Here is a 21695-nt window from a genome sequence, read left to right as displayed (position 1 = left end):
CTCTTGGCTTCAGAAAAACCATGGATGTGAAAGATTTGGTCACACTTCTCTTCCCACTCAATATATGCATCCGGATCCTCTTTTGCCGTGAAGGATGGCACATGTAGCTTCACTCTCGCTTGGTTGTCACGGTCAACTTGATCACGACGGTCATAATGACGACCATTGCGACCAAAAACAGCACCACGACGAGGCGGGGAGTAGGGTTCATAGTCCCCCATGCCTTCATCTTCGTCACCATGCTCGGAGAGATCTTCAAGGAAGATGGCATCACCATCATGTGCCGCTAGTCACTGATGATCAGCAGCAAACCCGCGGGGGTCATGGCCTCGCCCGCGAGCTTCTCCTCCATGCAGCCCACCCTCACGGGGGGCAGCAAAGTCACCACGCCTCCGTTCAGCACCGACAGCAGGGGCGCCGTGGGCAGCATCTCCTGCCGCTCTTCCACGACCAACATGGCGATCGTCGTTTCCTTGACGCTGCCGGTTGTCGGCAGCCAGTGAGGCAGCGGGGCTATGTTTATGTTGATCCCCATTACTCGCGATAGGAAGGCGACCACCGAACATCCTTCGCATAGCTACAACTATACTCTCAATCATATCACCAAGTGTTGCGCGAGTTTTTGGGAGATCATCTTCCACATGTTGATGTCCATGTACACTCGAGTTGGATCCTGTCATGTTAACTCTTGGAAACAAGTGGAAAAAGAAAAAATATATGTGGAAAACACTCAACTCACCTTCTTGCTTACCCAAATTCTAATGATTCCTTGGCGGCTGTGCGGAAGTAGCAAATCGGGAGTGGACGGGCGAATGAAAGGAAGGAAGCTGACGGTTTCTAGGTGGATCTTGGTGGGGTAAAAAGGGAGGGCTAGTGCTGAGATCCAATCGATGCAAACCAAATGAACAAGAAAAAAATTTGTAGATCCTTGCACCACGTTTGAGCTGCAACACTTGCCACTTCAACTTCTGAAATTTCTCACCAAACGGAATATGATTGCACAGTTGCTCAACACTTTCTCTTCTCTTTTTTTGCTCTTTTTTCACTATTTTTCCCTCACTTTTTGCCCTTTTTTTGCAGCACAATAGATCCAACAACAAGACTCAAAGAAAAACAGCAGCAACTTTGGATAGAACTTGGTGCAAACACAAAGAGGAAAGCAAACAACTAGATCTCAGCAAAAAAGGCTTGGATTTGTTTTGGCTTTTTGGCTTTGGACTCTAGGACGGGGAAAACCGAACTAAAAAGGATAGATCTAGCAACAAAGATACAGATCCTACCGTGTAAACCTTGCTCTGAATACCAGATGATGCGACCCCGTCTTCGGAGAAGAGGGAGTACAAGGGGAGGTCCGATCTTCATGGCATAGGATCGATAAATGGATGGGCATAACTAGCTGCAAGCAGCCGAAAATGGAAAATAAGAGATTATGACCCGACGAGGAGGAGGCTCACCGAAGCTTGCAATCCGAACATTCACCGATCCACAACCCGCAATACTACCCCACACAACCACGCTCAAGTCGTGGAGCAAGGGATAGGTGCAATCCGCAAGGGAAACCACGAACTCTAATCCAAACAACACGATCTAGTCGTGGAGCACGAATTAGGAGCAATTTCTCAAGGAATCACGAGAATAAGGATAACAAGAGCTCTCCAATCTCAGGAGGAGTCTATGTCTTTGGTCTTTGATAGATATGGCAAAAGTCCCCAACGAAGGGAAGAGCTAGCCTATTTATAATCGGGACAACCCCTTGGATAGGTGTGAAAGAGAACTAGCTTCTGGAACCAGCTTAGGTCTGAAAGAGAACGAGCTTTGGTTTGACTAAATGGCTTCGAGACTTAATGAGGTAGCTTCTGGAAAACTCTCGTTGGAGGTGGTTGGCAGTTCCCGACCAAACATTGTTCACTGGAGTCAAACAATGTTTCCATCAGCAGCATAGTCGACTTCTGGAAACCTTTCGCAACATGGGATATCCAAACTCGTGCAAAACATTGTTTCGTCAGAATCGGAACAATGTTTCTTCAGCAGACAACTCATTTCTTCATGAACTCCTAACTTTGTTTCTTCGCCATAAAACATTATTTTGCACTGACTGATATGTGTTTGGCCTTCTTCGATATTGCACCTAAGTTCAACCAAGAACAAAGGAGGTGAAGGCACAACCATGTTTTCATGGTCAAATGATAAACTTAACTTAGTGTTCACCTGATCATGTATTTGCATTGCGCGACTTCTTGTGATTGGACCGTTGATGATTGTTGGTGTGGTATCCATGGCTGGGACGTCCTCATCATCCTCCCCCTCTTGAAAAGGGGTCGTCCTAGACTCTAAGGGTTGAATGGTTTTCATGTCCTTATCACCATACTTTGTTTTCATACATGGATCATATCTCATATTTCATGGCCTTAAACCATTTTGCGGAATCTGGGCTCATCATCGCTTCTTATAGTTCGTAGGTTCGTCATGGTCTAGTAACGTGACTTCCAGAACCGGATTACCGTACCACTCTGGTGCGGAATGTACTCTGGTTGACCTACGAGGTTCGGTAGTAACTTGATCTGAAGTTTCATGATCATCATCATTAACTTCCTCACTAATTGGTGTAGGCATCATTGGAACTGATTTCTGTGATGAACTACTTTCCAATTCGGGAGAAGGTACAATTACCACATCAAGTTCTACTTTCCTCCCACTCACTTCTTTCGAGAGAAACTCCTTCTCTAGAAAGTATCCATTTTTAGCAACGAATATCTTGCCTTCGGATCTGTGATAGAAGGTGTACCCAACAGTTTCCATTGGGTATCCTATGAAGACACATTTCTCCGATTTGGGTTTGAGCTTATTAGGTTGAAACTTTTTCACATAAGCATGGCCGCCCAAACTTTAAGAAACGACAGCTTAGGTTTCTTGCCAAACCACAGTTCATATGGTGTCATCTCAACGGATTTAGATGGGGCCCTATTTAATGTGAATGCAGTTGTCTCTAATGCATAACCCCAAAATGGTAGCGGTAAATCAGTAAGAGACATCATAGATCGCACCATATCTAATAAAGTGCGGTTACGACGTTCGGACACACCATTACGCTGTGGTGTTCTGGGTGGCGTGAGTTGCGAAACTATTCCGCATTGTTTCAAATGAAGACCAAACTCACAACTCAAATATTCTCCTCCACGATCAGATCGTAGAAACTTTATTTTCTTGTTACGATGATTTTCTACTTCACTCTGAAATTCTTTGAACTTTTCAAATGTTTCAGACTTATGTTTCATTAAGTAGATATACCCATATCTGCTCAAATCATCTGTGAAGGTCAGAAAATAACGATACCCGCCGCGAGCCTCAACACTCATCGGACCGCATACATCAGTATGTATTATTTTCAATAAGTCAGTTGCTCACTCCATTGTTCCGGAGAATGGAGTTTTAGTCATCTTGCCCATGAGGCATGGTTCTCAAGCATCATGTGATTCATAATCAAGTGATTCCAAAAGCCTATCAGTATGGAGTTTCCTCATGCGCTTTACACCAATATGACCTAAACGGCACTGCCACAAATAAGTTGCACTATCATTATTAAATTTGCATCTTTTGGCTTCAATATTTATGAATATGTGTATCACTACGATCGAGATCCAACAAACCATTTTCATTGGGTGTATGACCATAGAAGGTTTTATTCATGTAAACAGAACAACAATTATTCTCTAACTTAAATGAATAACCGTATTGCAATAGACATGATCAAATCATATTCATGCTCAACGCAAACACCAAATAACATTTATTTAGGTTCAACACTAATACCGAAAGTATAGGGAGTGTGCGATGATGATCATATCAATCTTGGAACTACTTCCAACACACATCGTCACTTCACCCTTAACTAGTTTCTATTCATTCTGCAACTCCCGTTTCGAGTTACTACTCTTAGCAACTGAACCAGTATCGAATGCCGAGGGGTTGCTATAAACACTAGTAAAGTACACATAAATAACATGTATATCAAATATACCTTTGTTCACTTTGTCATCCTTCTTATCCGCCAAGTATCTAGGGTAGTTCCACTTCCAGTGACCAGTGCCTTGCAGTAGAAGCACTTAGTCTCAGACTTAGGTCCAGACTTGGGCTTCTTCACTTGAGCAGCAACTTGCTTACCGTTCTTCTTGAAGTTCCCCTTCTTTCCTTTGCCCTTTTTCTTGAAACTAGTGGTCTTGTCAACCATCAACACTTGATGCTTTTCTTGATTTCTACCTTCGCTGATTTTAGCATCGCAAAGAGCTTGGGAATTGTTTTCGTCATCCCTTGCATATTATAGTTCATCACGAAGTTCTAGTAACTTGGGTGATAGTGACTAGAGAACTTTGTCAATTACTATATTATCTGGAAGATTAACTCCCACTTGATTCAAGCAATTGTAGTACTCAGACATTCTGAGCACATGCTCACTAGTTGAGCTATTCTCCTCCATCTTGTAGGCTAAGTACTTTGTCAGAGGTCTCATACCTCTCAACTCGGGCATGAGTCTGAAATACCAATTCCAGCTCTTGGAACATCTCATATGCTCCGTGGTGTTCAAAACGTTTTTGAAATCCCGGTTCTAAGCCGTATAACATGGTGCACTAAACTATCAAGTAGTCATCATACCGAGCTTTGTCAAACGATCATAACGTCTGTATCTGCTCCTGCAATAGGTCTGTCACCTAGCGGTGCATCAAGGACATAATTCTTCTGTGCAACAATGAGGATAATCCTCTGATCACGGACCAAGTCCGCATCATTGCTACTATCAACTTTCAACTGATTTTTCTCTAGGAACATATCAAAAATAAACGGGGAGCTATATCGCGAGCTATTGATCTACAACATAGATATGCTAATACTACCAGGACTAAGTTCATGATAAATTAAAGTTCAATTAATTATATTACTTAAGAACTCCCACTTAGATAGACATCCCTCTAGTCATCTAAATGATCACGTGATCCAAATCAACTAAACCATGTCCGATCATCACGTGAGATGGAGTAGTTTTCAATGGTGAACATCACTATGTTGATCATATCTACTATATGATTCACGCTCGACCTTTCGGTCTCCAGTGTTTCGAGGCCATATCTGCATATGCTAGGCTCTTCAAGTTTAACCCGAGTATTCTGCATGTGCAAAACTGGCTTGCACCCGTTGTATGTGAACGTAGAGCTTATCACACCCGGTCATCACGTGGTGTCTCAGCATGAAGAACTATCGCAATGGTGCATACTCTGGGAGAACACTTATACCTTGAAATTTAGTGAGGGATCATCTTATAATGCTACCGTCGTACTAAGCAAAATAAGATGCATAAAGGATAAACATCACATGCAATCAATATAAGTGATATGACATGGCCAACATCATCTTGTGCCTTTGATATCCATCTCCAAAGCACCGTCATGATCATCATCGTCACCGGCTTGACACCTTGATCTCCATCGAAGCATCGTTGTCGTCTCGCCAACTATTGCTTCTACGACTATCGCTACCGCTTAGTGATAAAGTAAAAACAATTACAGGGTGATTGCATTGCACACAATAAAGCGACAACCATATGGCTCCTGCCAGTTGCCGATAACTCTGTTACAAAACATGATCATCTCATACAATAAAATATAGCATCATGTCTTGACCATATCACATCACAACATGCCCTGCAAAAACAAGTTAGACGACCTCTACTTTGTTGTTGCAAGTTTTACGTGGCTGCTACGGGCTTAGCAAGAACCGTTCTTACCTACGCATCAAAAACCACAACGATTTTTCGTCAAGTGTGCTGTTTTGACCTTCAACAAGGACCGGGCGTAGTCACACTCGATTCAACTAAAGTTGGAGAAACAGACACCCACTAGCCACCTGTGTGCGAAGCACGTCGGTAGAACCAGTCTCGCGTAAGCGTACGCGTAATGTCGGTCTGAGCCGCTTCATCCAACAATACCGCCGAATCAAAGTATGACATGCTGGTAAGCAGTATGACTATTATCGCCCACAACTCTTTGTGTTCTACTCGTGCATATAACATCTACGCATAGACCTGGCCCGGATGCCACTGTTGGGGAACGCAGTAATTTCAAAAAAAATCCTACGCACACGCAAGATCCATCTAGGTGATGGATAGCAACGAGAGGGGAGAGTGTTGTCCACGTACCCTCGTAGACCGAAAGCGGAAGCGTTATGACAACGTGGTTGATGTAGTCGTACGTCTTCACGATCGACCGATCCTAGTACCGAAAGTACGGTACCTCCGCGATCTGCACACGTTCAGCTCGGTGATGTCCCACGAACTCTAGATCCCGCTGAGTGTCGAGGAAGAGCTTCGTCAGCACGACAGCGTGATGACGGTGATGATGAAGTTACCGACGCAGGGCTTCGCCTAAGCACCACAACAATATGATCGAGGTGGAAATCTGTGGAGGGGGGCACCGCACACGGCTAAACAATCAACTTGTGTGTCTATGGGGTGCCCCCTCACCCGTATATAAAGGAGTGGAGGAGGGGAGGGCCGCCCCTCTCCATGGCGTGCCCTAGGGGAGTCCTACTCCCATCGGTAGTAGGATTCCCCCCTTCCCTAGTTGGAGTAGGAGAGGAAGGAAGGCGGAGAGAGGGAGAAGGAAAGGGGGGCCGCCCACCTTCCCAATTCGGATTGGGCTTGGGGGCGCGCCTCCACCTTGGCCGCCTCCTCCTCTCTCCCACTAAGGCCCATGTACTCCCCGGGGGGTTCCGGTAACCCCCCGGTACTCCGGTAAATGCCCGAACTCACCTGGAACCCTTCTGATGTCCAAACATAGCATTCCAATATATCAATCTTTATGTCTCGGCCATTTCGAGAATCCTCGTCATGTCCGTGATCTTATCGGGGACTCCGAAAAACCTTCGATACATCAAAACACATAAACTCATAATACCAATCGTCACCGAACGTTAAGCGTGCGGACCCTACGGGTTCGAGAACTATGTAGACATGACCGAGACTCGTCTCCGGTCAATAACCAATAGCGTAACCTGGATGCTCATATTGGTTCCTACATATTCTACGAAGATCTTTATCGGTCAAACCGCATAACAACATACGTTGTTCCCTTTGTCATCGGTATGTTACGTGCCCGAGATTCGATCGTCGATATCTCAATACCTTGTTCAATCTCGTTACTGGCAAGTCTCTTTACTCGTTCTGCAATGCTTCATCCCACAACTAACTCATTAGTCACATTGCTTGCAAGGCTTATAGTGATGTGCATTACCGAGAGGGCCCAGAGATACCTCTCCGACAATCGGAGTGACAAATCCTAATCTCGATCTATGCCAACTCAACAAACACCATCGAAGACACTTGTAGAGCATCTTTACAATCACCCAGTTACGTTGTGATGTTTGATAGCACACTAAGTGTTCCTCCGGTATTCGGGAGTTGCATAATATCATAGTCATAGGAACATGTATGAGTCATGAAGAAAGCAATAGCAACAAACTAAACGATCATCGTGCTAAGCTAATGGATGGGTCAAGTCAAACACATTATTCTCTAATGATGTGATCCCGTTAATCAAATGACAACACATGTCTATGGCTAGGAAACTTTAACCATCTGTGATTAACGAGCTAGTCAAAGTAGAGGCATACTAGTGACACTATGTTTGTCTATGTATTCACACATGTATTAAGTTTCCAGTTAATACAATTCTAGCATGAATAATAAACATTTATCATGAAATAAGGAAATAAATAATAACTTTATTATTGCCTCTAGGGCATATTTCCTTCAGTGTAGGGGGCGCCCTTGAGGAGATATGGTCCCTAGAGCGCCAATCCTGTTAAAATCTGGATTAGTACAACGGGTAGAGATGTAGATAAGGATCTCCTTTTAAGAAGCCTCCGGATACTCACGATGCAGAAGGGATAAAGGCGAGGGTAGTCGGCGGTGATGGCCACTTCTGAACCGTCAAGGCTCGATTGATAGAATACCCCGTCATCGAATTCTATATAAATGTCTGGATCCTCGCAAAAGCCAGGATCCTCATCTCGATTATGATTCTCTGGCTGGGGAGCAGGGCAGTGGATGTCTTCGGTCATCCTTCTCCATGACTGTTGAAGGCAACAACGAGCAGATTCAATTAGTGTCTGCAATACAATAAAATAAGTACAGACAATCGAGATCTTACCCATTCAATAGGGGTGTACATAGAATAAGCCTCCCGGCAGTTTAACCAGAGAAAATCTTCTTTCTCGCCCTTATACAAATCAGCCAAAATTGAAGCCAGTTCGGCTGCAGTGGGACGCATCGTCTTCTCCGTTATAGCACCATAAGGGAGTCACTCTGGATTGAAGAGGCTGCACACACCTCTTTATTGCAATAGCCATGACCTCGACTATCGAGAGCTCGGTATGGGCTAGCAACCTGACCTTGCTGACCAACCTCTTTATATCCGCACTATCCTCTTCATTGGGACCGCGGGGACGCCAGTTGAGGCGCTTCTTTAAAGGAGCACTGGAAAATTCTGGGAGGCCACTACGGACTGGGTCCAGCAGTGGGACGTCGTCCACATAAAACCATTCTGAAGACCACTGCGGGTATACCTCTTTAGGTGTCCCAACGAGGTATCCGGATCCGGCTATACACCATACTTCGGCACTACCCACGTCAAAAATAGAACCTCCTCGGTGGCGGGGAACGAGACAGAAGAACTTCCTCCATAGTTCAAAATGGGCCTCAATACCCAAGAATAGCTCGCAGAGGGCGACAAAGCCTGAGATGTGCAAAATCGAACATGGGGTGAGGTTGTGTAGTTGGATGCCATAAAATTCCAATAACCCCCTAAGAAAGGGATGGATTGGAGATCCTAGGCCCCGCAACAAGAATGGGACGAAGCACACCCTCTACTCCTTATTGGGGTTGGGGAAATTCTCAGCCATCGCGTCGTTGCCTATTGAATACAAGCCCGCTTGAACGGAGACTAGATCCGCGGGGGGGAGGTAGCCTTGAATCTGGAGCCGGCTTAACTGAAGATGAGGCGCGGAGCAACTCTGCCAATCACCCTCTTGAGGGCCATGGGGGCGTGAAGAAGAGCCTGGGGCGCTGGTCATGGTTGAAGGCTTTGCTCGTGGCTGGACTTGGCGATTTTCTTTCTGCGCGATTTGGGATGCCATTTGGAGATCTGTATCACCTTATATAGATGCCATTCGAGCGTGGTAAAGGACTTATTTGCAAAAAAGCATGGATCGTTCATATTCAGTCAGCGCGCGGAAATCAAAGCGTCAACAGGGGAATCGTAAAAGGCATCAAGATTATCACCAGATTGTCATCAGTCCGGATTATAATGAAGAACCCGCCTTGCAAAGCCGAAGACATGAGCCGAATATTACGTCGTCATTGGAGGCAAGTTTGGGGGCTACTGAGGGAGTCCTAGATTATGGGGTCCTCGAGCGTCCGGGCTATATAGCATGGGCCGGACTGATGGGCCGTGAAGATACAAGATAGAAGGCCTTCCCCCCGTGTCTGGATGGGACTCTCCTTTGCGTGGATGGCAAGCTTGGCGTCTGGATGTGTAGTTTCCTTTCTCTGTAAACCGACTCTGTACAACCCTAGGCCCCTCCGGTGTTTATATAAACCGGAGGGTTTAGTCCGTAGAGGCTATCACAATCATATAGGCTAGATATCTAGGGTTTAGCCATTACGATCTCGAGGTAGATCAACTCTTGTAACCCCTATACTCATCAAAGTCAATCAAGCAGGAAGTAGGGTATTACCTCCATTAAGAGGGCCCGAACCTGGGTAAACATCGTGGCCCCTTTGTCTCATGTTACCTTCGATCCTCAGACGCACAGTTCGGGACCCCCTACCTGAGATCGGCCGGTTTTGACACCGACAACCGTCGCTCGCCTTAGGTTTCGCCAGAGAAGGGGGGAAGAGGAAAGGGACCATGATTGTGAACAAATTAGTGTTCGGCGGCCTTTTTTCAAATATGCATGGTCGGTCGTTACTCCTCCTGGCCCTCCTGTACACATGGCGACGGTCAAAGTGCCACACAGGCAGGTCAGCACTGGTCAGACGAATTTAGGAACTCGAATGAACAACTTAAAAATATTTAAAAGTCGGACGTGCATTTTGAAAGAATTACGACCCAGTCGATACTTTGGTGGAAGAATTAGGACGGCCCATGCATTTTACTCTCTTTTTTCTTTCTCTCTCCTTCTCCATCAATCACATGCATGTGACCGGACACATAAGGTGAAAAGTGAGGAACGTGACTGCGAGGATGAGAAAATAGGGAGTCAAAATGGACACGCACGGACGTTGACCGAGCGCGTCCGCGGGCGTTTGAGGGGCCAAATTTGTTCAGTCCGGCTGTAGATGCCCCAATTCACCTTCTTTTGGAGCAATGATGTTTTTGTTAGAAAATAATCAACTCTACTATAATTTTTTTCCAGAAGTACAAAGCATCTCAAACATAATAAAAATTACATTGAAATTCTGAGATTGCCCAACAACCTCTACTGCCGTTAGAAGGAGCCGCCGACACGCCACCGTCGTCGCTCCCTAGCTACAGGAGCTGGCTTGACCTTGTCGATGACAGCTACAAAGTGTCCGTGCATGTGCCGCTAAGGACGAGCGCCATGGAGCTACATTTGTTGTCGTTGAACCCTTGCATAGATGTGAAACACCTGACACCAAATCTCGCCACATGACAAGAAACTCTAACCTCACTGCCCAAGGAGATGACAAGAATCAACGCTAGAGCTCCATCAACTACGTCCAGACGGACGAACTCTTGGAGGATCCAAGCCCGAAAGACAAACTCGAAGAAGCCCCGCCATCCCGAGCGCCGCGCCTGTGAGGACTAAAAACTACTAACCAGAGCGGAGGCACCGGGATTCCCCTCCCCTCCACCGACTGCCGGAGAGGCAGGCAGATGTGAGGCGAATCCACAGACTCGCTGATGAAGTCTGGTGAGAAGAGTTTGCCCTAGCCGCCTAGGGTTAGGGGAGCCATATTTTTTCTTGTATATAATCTCAGATTTATATGTCCATCCACGTGCAGAAAAGAAATTGTATTGAGAATAAAGGAGAAAACATATTTATCCGCAGGAAAAAAATGAAAAAAATGTATTTATCACCGACAAGCAAAGGATATTCTTGGCAATCACGAACCAAGAAAGATTAGCCAGCAGTGTACTCCTACACAGTCACGGTTACACAGCTAAGAAAGATTAGCCAGCAGTGTACTCCACAGATACAACTGTGTAACGAATCAACGAATCAATGAATCAATGCGTGATTGTGTTCGATAACTACATACGGAGGAGGGAGATGAGAGCACACGATTCCGGACTCTCTCGAGAGACGGATGAGGGAGACGTTTCACTCTCATTCCTCGGAGATTTTTACCCGGGGCTTCCCATCGGGCCAAGATCCTGCGATCTTTTTCGTCGTGTCCGCTCCTCCCACACACACTCACAGGGGTGTCGCTGCCATAATCTTCACGTACAACAGCGCCGCTGCGCCACACCGCTCTGCTCCTACACATGGCCTGCAGTATATCTGCATATATTTCTGTGAACACTGCTGCTACATTGTGTTACCTTTGATCGAGAAGCATGCCTGTGCGCAGCACGCACGAAGAGGAATTCGATCAGGATAAGATGTAATCATCTCGTGGACCTGCGTCACTGTACCATCCATAAGCGGGTGAAGGAGCGCCACAACCCAGCACGGAACCGCTGGTCGGAGCGTGACGGGTCCAAGAGGGATGCGAACCAACGGGGTGGCGAGCTAGTGACAGACTGACAGGGGATTAGCCGGAACTCCCGGGCGGCCATGTGCAACTAACATGGCGTGGGGCCTGCCTGCGGCTGGCCTGGGGAACTGTTGCTTTCTGAAACTGATGGCGGCCGCCTGCTCGACACCGGCGAGGTGCGGGCGGCGGTGCCATGTTAGTATGTTAGCCTTTGAAAGCCTCTGCAGGCGAGTAGGCGACGATCCAAGGGTCAGCGTAGAAATTTGTAAGAAACCGCCGATCCATGTAAAGACTCGGCCATGCATGCATGCATGCATGTGCATCGTGCATGCATGGGCAGGGTACCAAAGTTTGTCTGAAAGCTGCTGTTGGATTTACGTATACGTTCACTGCTCGGGCCTCGCTCTCACCCACACTGGGCCGAGCCATGTTACGTGTCCCGTTCACGTGAGCGGCTGAGCATGTGAGCGGCCATGTGCGCTCCAGTCTTCAGGAGCCCACACGAAGGTTTTGCCTGTTCAGACCTTAATTGAGCATCGATCCTTAAAGCGTGCGCTAATCATTGGAGCCGGTAGTTAATTAGTTGAGCCTGAGCATGCATGATTGATTCCCTTCGTGTGGGTGGTGTGTACAGTACGTACGTTCGTGTGCATGGCACATTGGCATGGCTGGCTCCATGGGCGGCCGGGGCAGCTTCATGTGCCGATGTGCGTTCTGCTCCGACAAATCCACGATTTCCTTTTTGTATCCGATGGTCCAGTGTACTCCCCAGCAGGACTAAGTTAAGTGTCCCGAGATTAGCAGTGCGCTTGGTGGAGCTGCATGGCTCCCACTGCAACCATACGTTCATTGAACTATCCAACACACGCAGCAAGTTCCTGGACCATGCATGCAGTCGTTAATTATCCGTCCCCAAGTAGTCAAGTTGGGCAAGGTCGGCATGCACTTGCGCCGTTACACGCCGATCATGAGTAGATTATCATCACGTATCTAGTAGCAGACACGCCATGCCGCGCCCGCACCGCGTGGGCGAGCACCATGACACAGAACTGCTGAAATTTGAGATGGGCTCTAGGCCCATGTAGCAATTTCTGAAAAATCTCTAAGGGCCCATGTGGGTTATATGGCACTAGGTGTAGTGGGAAGTTTAGTCCCACCCCGGAAGTGGAAGAGGAGTTGGACCTCCTTATAAGGGTTTCTCTTCTACATGCTATTGGAGCTTGAGAAGAGAAGAGGCCCTCGCGCACTCCTCCTCCGCCGCCCGCCTCGCCACGTCTCTCCACGCGGCTGCGCCTATAAGTGTGCGGTGTCTCCTAACCCTAGCCGCCACGAACAGATCACATCTGCTCCACGCGCACGTCCACCGTCGTTCCCTTGCTGCTGCTGCCGCCGGTGACTCCATCCCGTCCGCCGCGTACACGGTCGACGGGAGAGCAGCTCTCCGAAACCACGCCCTTCTGGTTCCTGTACGGGGTGAGGGGCGAATAGGTTTTTGGGCAGCGATTACGCGACTGCTCACTTCCGATCGTCTACTTCCTCTACGTCCGCGTCGCCTTCATCATCACCATGTCCACCGACGCCGAACATGCCGCCGCCGAGAAAGCTGAAGCTGACAAGAAGGCCGCCGAGGACGCCGCTGCTGCCACCAAAGCCGCGGCCTCTGCATGGCCTACTGGAGGGTATAACTCGTTTATCCCGCTCCTACTGTTTTCTGTTTTAGCCATGCTAGCGTTATACGTAGATCTTTCTGCAATTAGCATAGTATGTGCTACTTTGACTGAATATCAGTATGCGATCATATGTGTCAATGCCATGCTAGTGATTTACTCGTGGATTAATTTAATCGAGAAATTGCCTATTTACTCAACAATCCAAAAACCTATTATGTGTAGGAATTTTTCGGCAAGTGGCTTTGCCGCTGCACTGAAACCGGATAAGTTTACCGGTACATACTTTAAGCGTTGGCAGACTAAGACCACGTTATGGCTCACGGCTATGAACGTGTTCTGGGTCACCGGTGTCTCCACGGGAACGATTGCTCCTGAACAGGAGAAGGCGTTCAAGGAGGCTACCGTTGTGTTTCTCGGAGCAGTTCTTAGCGTGATCGGAGATAAACTGGTCGACGCATATTTACATGTGCATGTTGCCAAGGACTTGTGGGAGGCGCTCGAATCTAAGTTCGGGGCAGCCGATGCCGGAAGCGAGATGTATATTATAGAGCAGTTCCATGATTACAAGATGGTTGAAAACCGTCCTGTATTGGAGCAGGCTCATGAGATAATATGCATTGTTAAGGAGCTTGAACTTCTTAAGTGCGAGTTACCGGGCAAGTTTGTCGCGGGCTGCATAATCGCTAAGCTCCCTAATTCCTGGAGGAACTTTGCCACCACTCTGAAACATCAGAGGCGTGAATTCTCTGTGGAGGATGTCATTAGCCATCTGAGTGTTGAGCAGAATTCAAGGGCAAAGGACTCGCACGGAAAAGGGACCGAAGGGACTTCTGTCGCCAACATGATGAACCAGAAGAACTTCAACTCCCACAAGCCCAAGGGAAAGAACGGTGTCCAACACAATACCGACTTTAAGAAGAAGGGTAAGAAGACCTTCAAGAAGAACAAGAAGGATGAGGGCTGCTTCACTTGTGGTTCGGTTGAACATTGGGCCAACAAGTGCCCAAACAAGTACAAGAAGTCAGGACAGGACTCCAAGTCCGTCAACATGATTGTGGACAACAATGAGAATGGTGCACCTGGGTACGGTAATTTATTTACTGTTTTTTCAGTGTTTCAGCCCACCGATTGGTGGGTGGACACAGGTGCAGGTGTACATGTGTGTGCTGACATGTCATTGTTCACTTCTTACCAGGTCACAGGCCACGGGTCCGTATTGATGGGGAATGGCGCGAGTGCTTCTGTTCATGGTGTTGGCACGGTCGATCCGAAGTTTACTTCGGGAAGGATCGTGCAGCTGAAGAACGTGCAGCATGTCCCCGCCATCAAGAAGAACCTCGTTAGTGGCTCCCTTCTATGTAGAGAAGGGTTTAAGTTGGTTTTCGAGTCTAATAAATTAGTTGTTACGAAATATGGACTCTTTGTTGGAAAAGGTTATGAGAGCGGAGGGATGTTCCGCCTTTCCCTCGCAGATTTTTGTAATAAAGTCGTGAACCATGTTCATTCGAATGTTAATGAATCTGAGGTTTGGCATTCACGTCTTTGTCACATTAGTTTCGGTGTTATGACGCGGCTAGCCAAGTTGGATTTAATCCCGAGTTTTACTTTAGCCAAAGGCTCTAAGTGCCTTTCATGTGTGCAAGCTAAGCAACCTCGCAAGCCTCACAAGGCCGCGGAGGAGAGACACTTGGCACCATTAGAACTCATACATTCTGATCTTTGTGAGATGAATGGTGTGTTGACTAAAGGTGGAAAGAAATACTTCATGACATTGATAGATGATTCCTCTAGATATTGCTATGTGTACCTGTTAAATACTAAAGATGAGGCTCTACACTACTTTAAAATCTATAAGGCAGAAGTTGAGAATCAACTTGAAAAGAAAATTAAACGAGTCCGGTCAGATTGTGGTGGAGAGTACTTCTCGAGTGAGTTTGATTCCTTCTGTGCGGAACACGGCATTATTCATGAGAGGACGCCTCCCTATTCACCCCAGTCAAACGGGGTTGCCGAGCGGAAAAACCGTACTCTAACTGATTTGGTTAACGCCATGTTAGATACATCGGGTTTATCCAAGGCATGGTGGGGGGAGGCTATATTGACGGCATGTCATGTCCTGAATAAAGTTCCGACAAAGGATAATGAGATCACTCCCTATGAGAAATGGGCAAAGAGGAGGACAACACTCTCGTACTTGCGCACTTGGGGCTGTCTGGCGAAAGTCAATGTGCCGATCCCCAAAAAGCGTAAGCTTGGACCCAAGACTGTGGACTGCGTTAATTTGGGCTACGCTAAGAACAGCGTTGGCTATAGATTTCTAGTAGTGAAATCTGAGGTACCTGACCAGAAGGTCGGTACAATTATGGAGTCTAAGGATGCTACATTCTTCGAGGATACTTTTCCTATGAGAGATATGCAAAGCACTTCTAGACAGGAATCTGAGGAGACTCCTGAACCTGCCATCCCTATGGAATATTATGAACAAACACATGATGAAAATCCTGAGGAGGATGACGAGGAAACCCTTGGTAGGGGCAAGAGACAAAGGACTGCAAAGACCTTTGGTGATGATTTCTTCGTGTACCTCGTGGATGATACTCCCACTTCTATTTCAGAAGCGTATGCCTCTTCAGAAGCTGACTACTGGAAGGATGCGGTCCGTAATGAGATGGATTCCATCATGGCTAACGGGACATGGGAGATCACTGAACGTCCCTATGGTTGCAAACCATTAGGATGTAAGTGGGTGTTCAAGAAGAAGCTTAGGCCCGATGGTACAATTGAAAAGTACAAGGCTAGGCTTGTGGCCGAGGGCTATGACCAGAAAGAAGAGGAAGATTACTTCAACACTTATTCACCTGTAGCTAAACTGACCACCATTCGAGTATTACTCTCGTTGGCAGCCTCGCATGGTCTTCTCGTCCACCAGATGGATGTTAAGACGGCTTTTCTGAATGGAGAGCTAAAAGAGGAAATCTACATGCAACAGCCAGATGGCTTTGTGATAGATGGTCAGGAAAGAAAGGTGTGTAGGTTGCTGAAATCTTTATATGGCCTGAAGCAAGCACCTAAGCAATGGCATGATAAGTTTAATACAACTCTGACATCTGTTGGTTTCGTTGTTAATGAGGCTGACAAATGTGTATACTATCGCCATGGTGGGGGTGAAGGAGTTATACTGTGCTTGTATGTTGATGACATACTGATATTCGGAACCAACCTCAAAGTCATTGAGGAGGTCAAGTCGTTTTTGTCTCAGAACTTTGAGATGAAAGACCTTGGTGTGGCTGATGTTATCTTGAACATCAAGCTACTGAGAGATAATGAGGGTGGGATTACACTTCTGCAATCCCACTATGTTGAGAAGGTGTTGAGTCGTTTTGGATATTCGGATTGCACACCATCTCAAACACCATATGATCCTAGCGTGTTGATTCGGAAGTCCAAAGGCACGGCTATAGATCAGTTGAGATACTCTCAAATCATTGGTTCACTGATGTACCTAGCGAGCGCAACGAGGCCCGACATCGCGTTTGCTGTGAGCAAACTGAGCCGGTTTGTTTCCAAACCGGGTGATGTACATTGGCATGCTGTTGAACGAGTCATGCGCTATCTGAAAGGTACTATGAACTATGGACTTCACTATACCGGAGACCCGTCGGTACTTGAAGGGTATAGTGATGCAAATTGGATCTCTGATGCTGATGAGATGAAGGCCACAACTGGGTATATGTTTACTCTTGGAGGTGGCGCTGTTTCCTGGAAGTCTTGCAAGCAAACGATCTTAACGAGATCGACAATGGAAGCAGAATTAACGGCATTAGACACATCTGGTGTCGAAGTGAGATGGCTTCGAGATCTTTTGATGGACTTGCCATTGGTTGATAAACCGGTTCCGGCTATCCTTATGAACTGTGACAATCAGACTGTCATCACCAAGGTGAAGAGTTCAAAGGACAACATGAAGTCCACCAAACACATAAGAATGAGATTAAAAGCTGTCAGAAAATTAAGAAACTCCGGAGTGATAGCGTTGGACTATGTCCATACGGCTAAGAATCTGGCAGATCCCTTTACGAAAGGGCTATCACGTGTTGTGATAGATAATGCATCGAGGGAGATGGGTATGAGACCCACATGAGTTGCCATGGTAGTAACCCAACCTATGTGATCGGAGATCCCGTGAATTAGGACCTGGGAAAACAAGCCAGTGGTGAACTGAGGAGAGTAAATATACTAACCCACTCCGTTGGAGATGCAATACTCTCGATACTGTATGGTAGGATGACTACTGTCTTAATGTGTTCCGAAGCTTATATAAGCAAGATGCTATCCTACAGAGTGATCTTTGGAGGAACACACCTATATGAGTCCGACTGCTGGTCACAGTCTATGAGATTGGGGTGATCTCTAGTAAGCTCATGAATAGGCCAGGAGTGTGACTTATATGCTCCACCCGAGGGGTCAGCCTTCGGCAGCCCAGTACTAGTGAGACATGTGGTGAAACTTCTTTACGCCAAACTGACAATTCAAGGCATAGTCCATTGTTCAGTTGTGAAGGAGTGTAGCTACTTGCTCTAGGTGAAGCTCAACCTTAACAGGTCTTCACTGAAACACTGGTATATCGAAACAGTAATTGGAACAGAGGACACAATGGGCCCTCGAGATCTGGTGGGGGATTGCTGAAATTTGAGATGGGCTCTAGGCCCATGTAGCAATTTCTGAAAAATCTCTAAGGGCCCATGTGGGTTATATGGCACTAGGTGTAGTGGGAAGTTTAGTCCCACCCCGGAAGTGGAAGAGGAGTTGGACCTCCTTATAAGGGTTTCTCTTCTACATGCTATTGGAGCTTGAGAAGAGAAGAGGCCCTCGCGCACTCCTCCTCCGCCGCCCGCCTCGCCACGACGCGCCGCGGGTTGCGGGATTGAGCCGAGCCGAGCTTACACCTACGCGCTTATTTTTGCCAGTCACTAACGGAGAGTTTTCTGACAGCTGGGCCACGATTTGAGACGTCGGATCGTGGGCTGTCACGGACTCGGACGTGGGTCGAGCCCACGTCTCTCCACGCGGCTGCGCCTGTAAGTGTGCGGTGTCTCCTAACCCTAGCCGTCACGAACAGATCACATCTGCTCCACGCGCACGTCCACCGTCGTTCCCTTGCTGCTGCCGCCGCCGGTGACTCCATCCCGTCCGCCGCGTACACGGTCGACGGGAGAGCAGGTCTCCGAAACCACGCCCTTCTGGTTCCTGTACGGGGTGAGGGGCGAATAGGTTTTTGGGCAGCGATTACGCGACTGCTCACTTCCGATCGTCTACTTCCTCTACGTCCGCGTCGCCTTCATCATCACCATGTCCACCGACGCCGAACGTGCCGCCGCCGAGAAAGCTGAAGCTGACAAGAAGGCCGCCGAGGACGCCGCTGCTGCCACCAAAGCCGCGGCCTCTGCATGGCCTACTGGAGGGTATAACTCGTTTATCCCGCTCCTACTGTTTTCTGTTTTAGCCATGCTAGCGTTATACGTAGATCTTTCTGCAATTAGCGTAGTATGTGCTACTTTGACTGAATATCAGTATGCGATCATATGTGTCAATGCCATGCTAGTGATTTACTCGTGGATTAATTTAATCGAGAAATTGCCTATTTACTGAACAAGAACATGACCGGATTCCCCCTCCCTAGCTCCCTCCGGCGGTCCGGCCCTGGCTCACACGGCTACACATGCATGGTGGACACATCTGCTCTGCTCGCTCACCTTGCCGCCCATGAGTTCCACGGAGTTAAGGCACGCTCTGCATGCATGCTCTGCATCCTGCCCATGGCCGAGTCCTGCATGGTCCTGGCTCAGCTAAGCGGCCGGCGAGAGCCATGTGGAGAGTAGGACCCCACGGCGACTCGTCGCACCACCAGTCCACCACACACGCGCTCGGCCGGGCAAGCGGTTGGTGCCCGTTACGTACGCGCGCGCGCGCCCGATGCCAGCCGAGGACACTCGCATGTGCGCCTGATTTGTATGTATTAACTGCCGCGCGCCCCCGTGGCCGTGGTCACCCCGCACGTCACAGCCGGCCTTCAATCTCTCATTTTCTTCTCTCTCTTTCTCACCAAATCTTCAGGAAAAAAAGAAGTGCTATTAACCTGCACGGCCCTGATCGAGCTTGCAATCCAACCTCCACCGGCACTGCGCTTTACTTTGGCTATAAATACCCCGGCTGGGAGGAGGTAGCTCCTCACTGCCAACCAGCCATTTCGAGCCTAGCTAGCCTTAGTCACCATATCACCTCGAAAGCTAAGCTAGCTTGGTGATACAAGGAAGCTCTCTCTCTCCCAGCAATGGCGGGCGCCGGTGCTCTCTTCTTCCTCTTCTCCTTCTGCCTCCTCGCCCGGCAGGCCGCGGCCGGCGGGTACGGCGGGTGGCAGAGCGCCCATGCCACCTTCTACGGCGGCGGCGACGCTTCCGGCACCATGGGTAAGTCCCCGGCGCTGCGGCTGGCGAATGCAATGTGTAGTATAACTCATCATCGCTACTTGAACGCCTGTCACACAGACACTCACGCGCGCTGGCTGTTTGTTGCGTTTTGCAGGCGGGGCATGCGGGTACGGCAACCTGTACAGCACCGGGTACGGCACGAACACGGCGGCGCTGAGCACGGCGCTGTTCAACGACGGCGCGGCGTGCGGGACGTGCTACGAGCTGCGCTGCGACAACGCCGGCAGCTCGTGCCGCCCCGGGTCCATCCTGGTGACGGCCACCAACTTCTGCCCGCCCAACTACGGCCTCCCCAGCGACGACGGCGGCTGGTGCAACCCGCCCCGCCCCCACTTCGACATGGCCGAGCCGGCCTTCCTCCACATCGCGCAGTACCGCGCCGGCATCGTGCCCGTCTCCTACAGAAGGTGAGCACAAAGTTTTCTTCTGTCAAAAATTAAAAAAAGTTACAGTGTAACCACGCGGTCCTGGCTCGACCGACCGACCGAACCGATGGGTTAATTGACCGGGCGTCGGCCAGCTTGAAGATACGCGAGGACCGCGGTTGGTTCGGCCCATAAGTGTAGGCGGGCCACACTGCTGCAGATTTGATACGGTGTACGCCGATAGGCAGGCTACTGTCTACAGTACATCGCATGTGCTGCGCCTTTTAATGTCGCGATTTCACTGTCACCGTGTCACGTACTACTAATCCTGCATTCGCGCTGACGCGTCGCATGATGATGATTGATCGAGCAGGGTGCCGTGCGTGAAGAAGGGGGGCATCCGGTTCACCATCAACGGCCACTCCTACTTCAACCTGGTGCTGGTGACCAACGTGGCCGGCGCCGGCGACGCGCGGTCCGTGTCCATCAAGGGCACGCGCACTGGCTGGCAGGCCATGTCCCGCAACTGGGGCATGAACTGGCAGAGCAACACCTTCCTGGACGGCCAGTGCCTCTCCTTCCGGGTCACCTCCAGCGACGGCCGCACCGTCACCAGCAACGCCGCCGCGCCCGCCGGCTGGCACTTCGGCCAGACCTTCGAGGGCGCCCAGTTCTAGTCCTCCTCTTCTTCCCCACAGGCATAAGCATTGGAGGGAAGAGACGGACGGAGCGTATTCTATTCAAGAAATTATTTTGCATTCGCGTGCGTGCGTGCAGGAGGAGGAAGAAAGGCCGGCCTCTTCGTTATAGTGAAGGAGGAGGCTCCGGGCTACGCTGAGGCTGCTAATTAGCACCCGCTTAGACGTTTTCCTTCTCTCATCGAAGTCTCAGATTATTGAAGACTCGAACAACCATCCATCAAGTACCGTACGGACGTAGTAGCGTGGCACTCCTCTCCTTGAAGAAGAAGAAGAAGAAGAAGAAGAAGAAGAAGAAGAAAAGAAGTTAATAATTGCACTAGTTATGATCAGTAGCAGTACCTTTGGTGGCTTGTACCAGTACTAATTTGTACTACGGGGTGGTGGCCCTTGCGATGAAATTGAAGATTTGCAAGGCCATATTTATGGATCGATCCATGTTCTAGCTAGCTAGCCGGCCACCCATAGCTTCCATAGAAGGACTGTGGACGGACTTTGGCTGTTTGCTGGGCTGTAGTATCTTGTTGATGGTCACATGGGCGGGGGACGCCTTGTGGGGCGTCCATGTCGTGCCTTTTCCGGAGAGGAGCCCCGAGCAGCAGCGTCGGTTGCCGTGTGCCGTTTCGTGTAGATGATAGGTTTCTGCAATGGGTCTGATTATCCATCGTCGATGGTTGCGTGAACGCCTCCACGCGCTCAAGTTT

The 21695-nt window shown here is 48.6% G+C and overlaps 1 protein-coding gene across 1 annotated transcript; it reads left to right on the top strand.

Annotated features, from left to right (window-relative positions):
* The first annotated feature begins 19339 nt into the window (after positions 1-19339).
* Positions 19340-21411, top strand: LOC109779997 (expansin-A4). The gene is made up of 3 exons (XM_020338595.4): positions 19340-19907; positions 20023-20335; positions 20667-21411. The coding sequence occupies exons 1-3, from the start codon at positions 19772-19774 to the stop codon at positions 20968-20970; spliced, it is 753 nt and encodes a 250-aa protein (XP_020194184.1). The 5' UTR covers positions 19340-19771; the 3' UTR covers positions 20971-21411.
* Positions 21412-21695: the final 284 nt, after the last annotated feature.

Source organism: Aegilops tauschii, chromosome 1 (genome assembly GCF_002575655.3).
Source record: "Aegilops tauschii subsp. strangulata cultivar AL8/78 chromosome 1, Aet v6.0, whole genome shotgun sequence".
Classification (NCBI taxonomy): domain Eukaryota; kingdom Viridiplantae; phylum Streptophyta; class Magnoliopsida; order Poales; family Poaceae; genus Aegilops; species Aegilops tauschii.
Note: the sequence above shows the minus strand (reverse complement) of the source record. Positions and strands in the feature narration are given on the sequence as shown.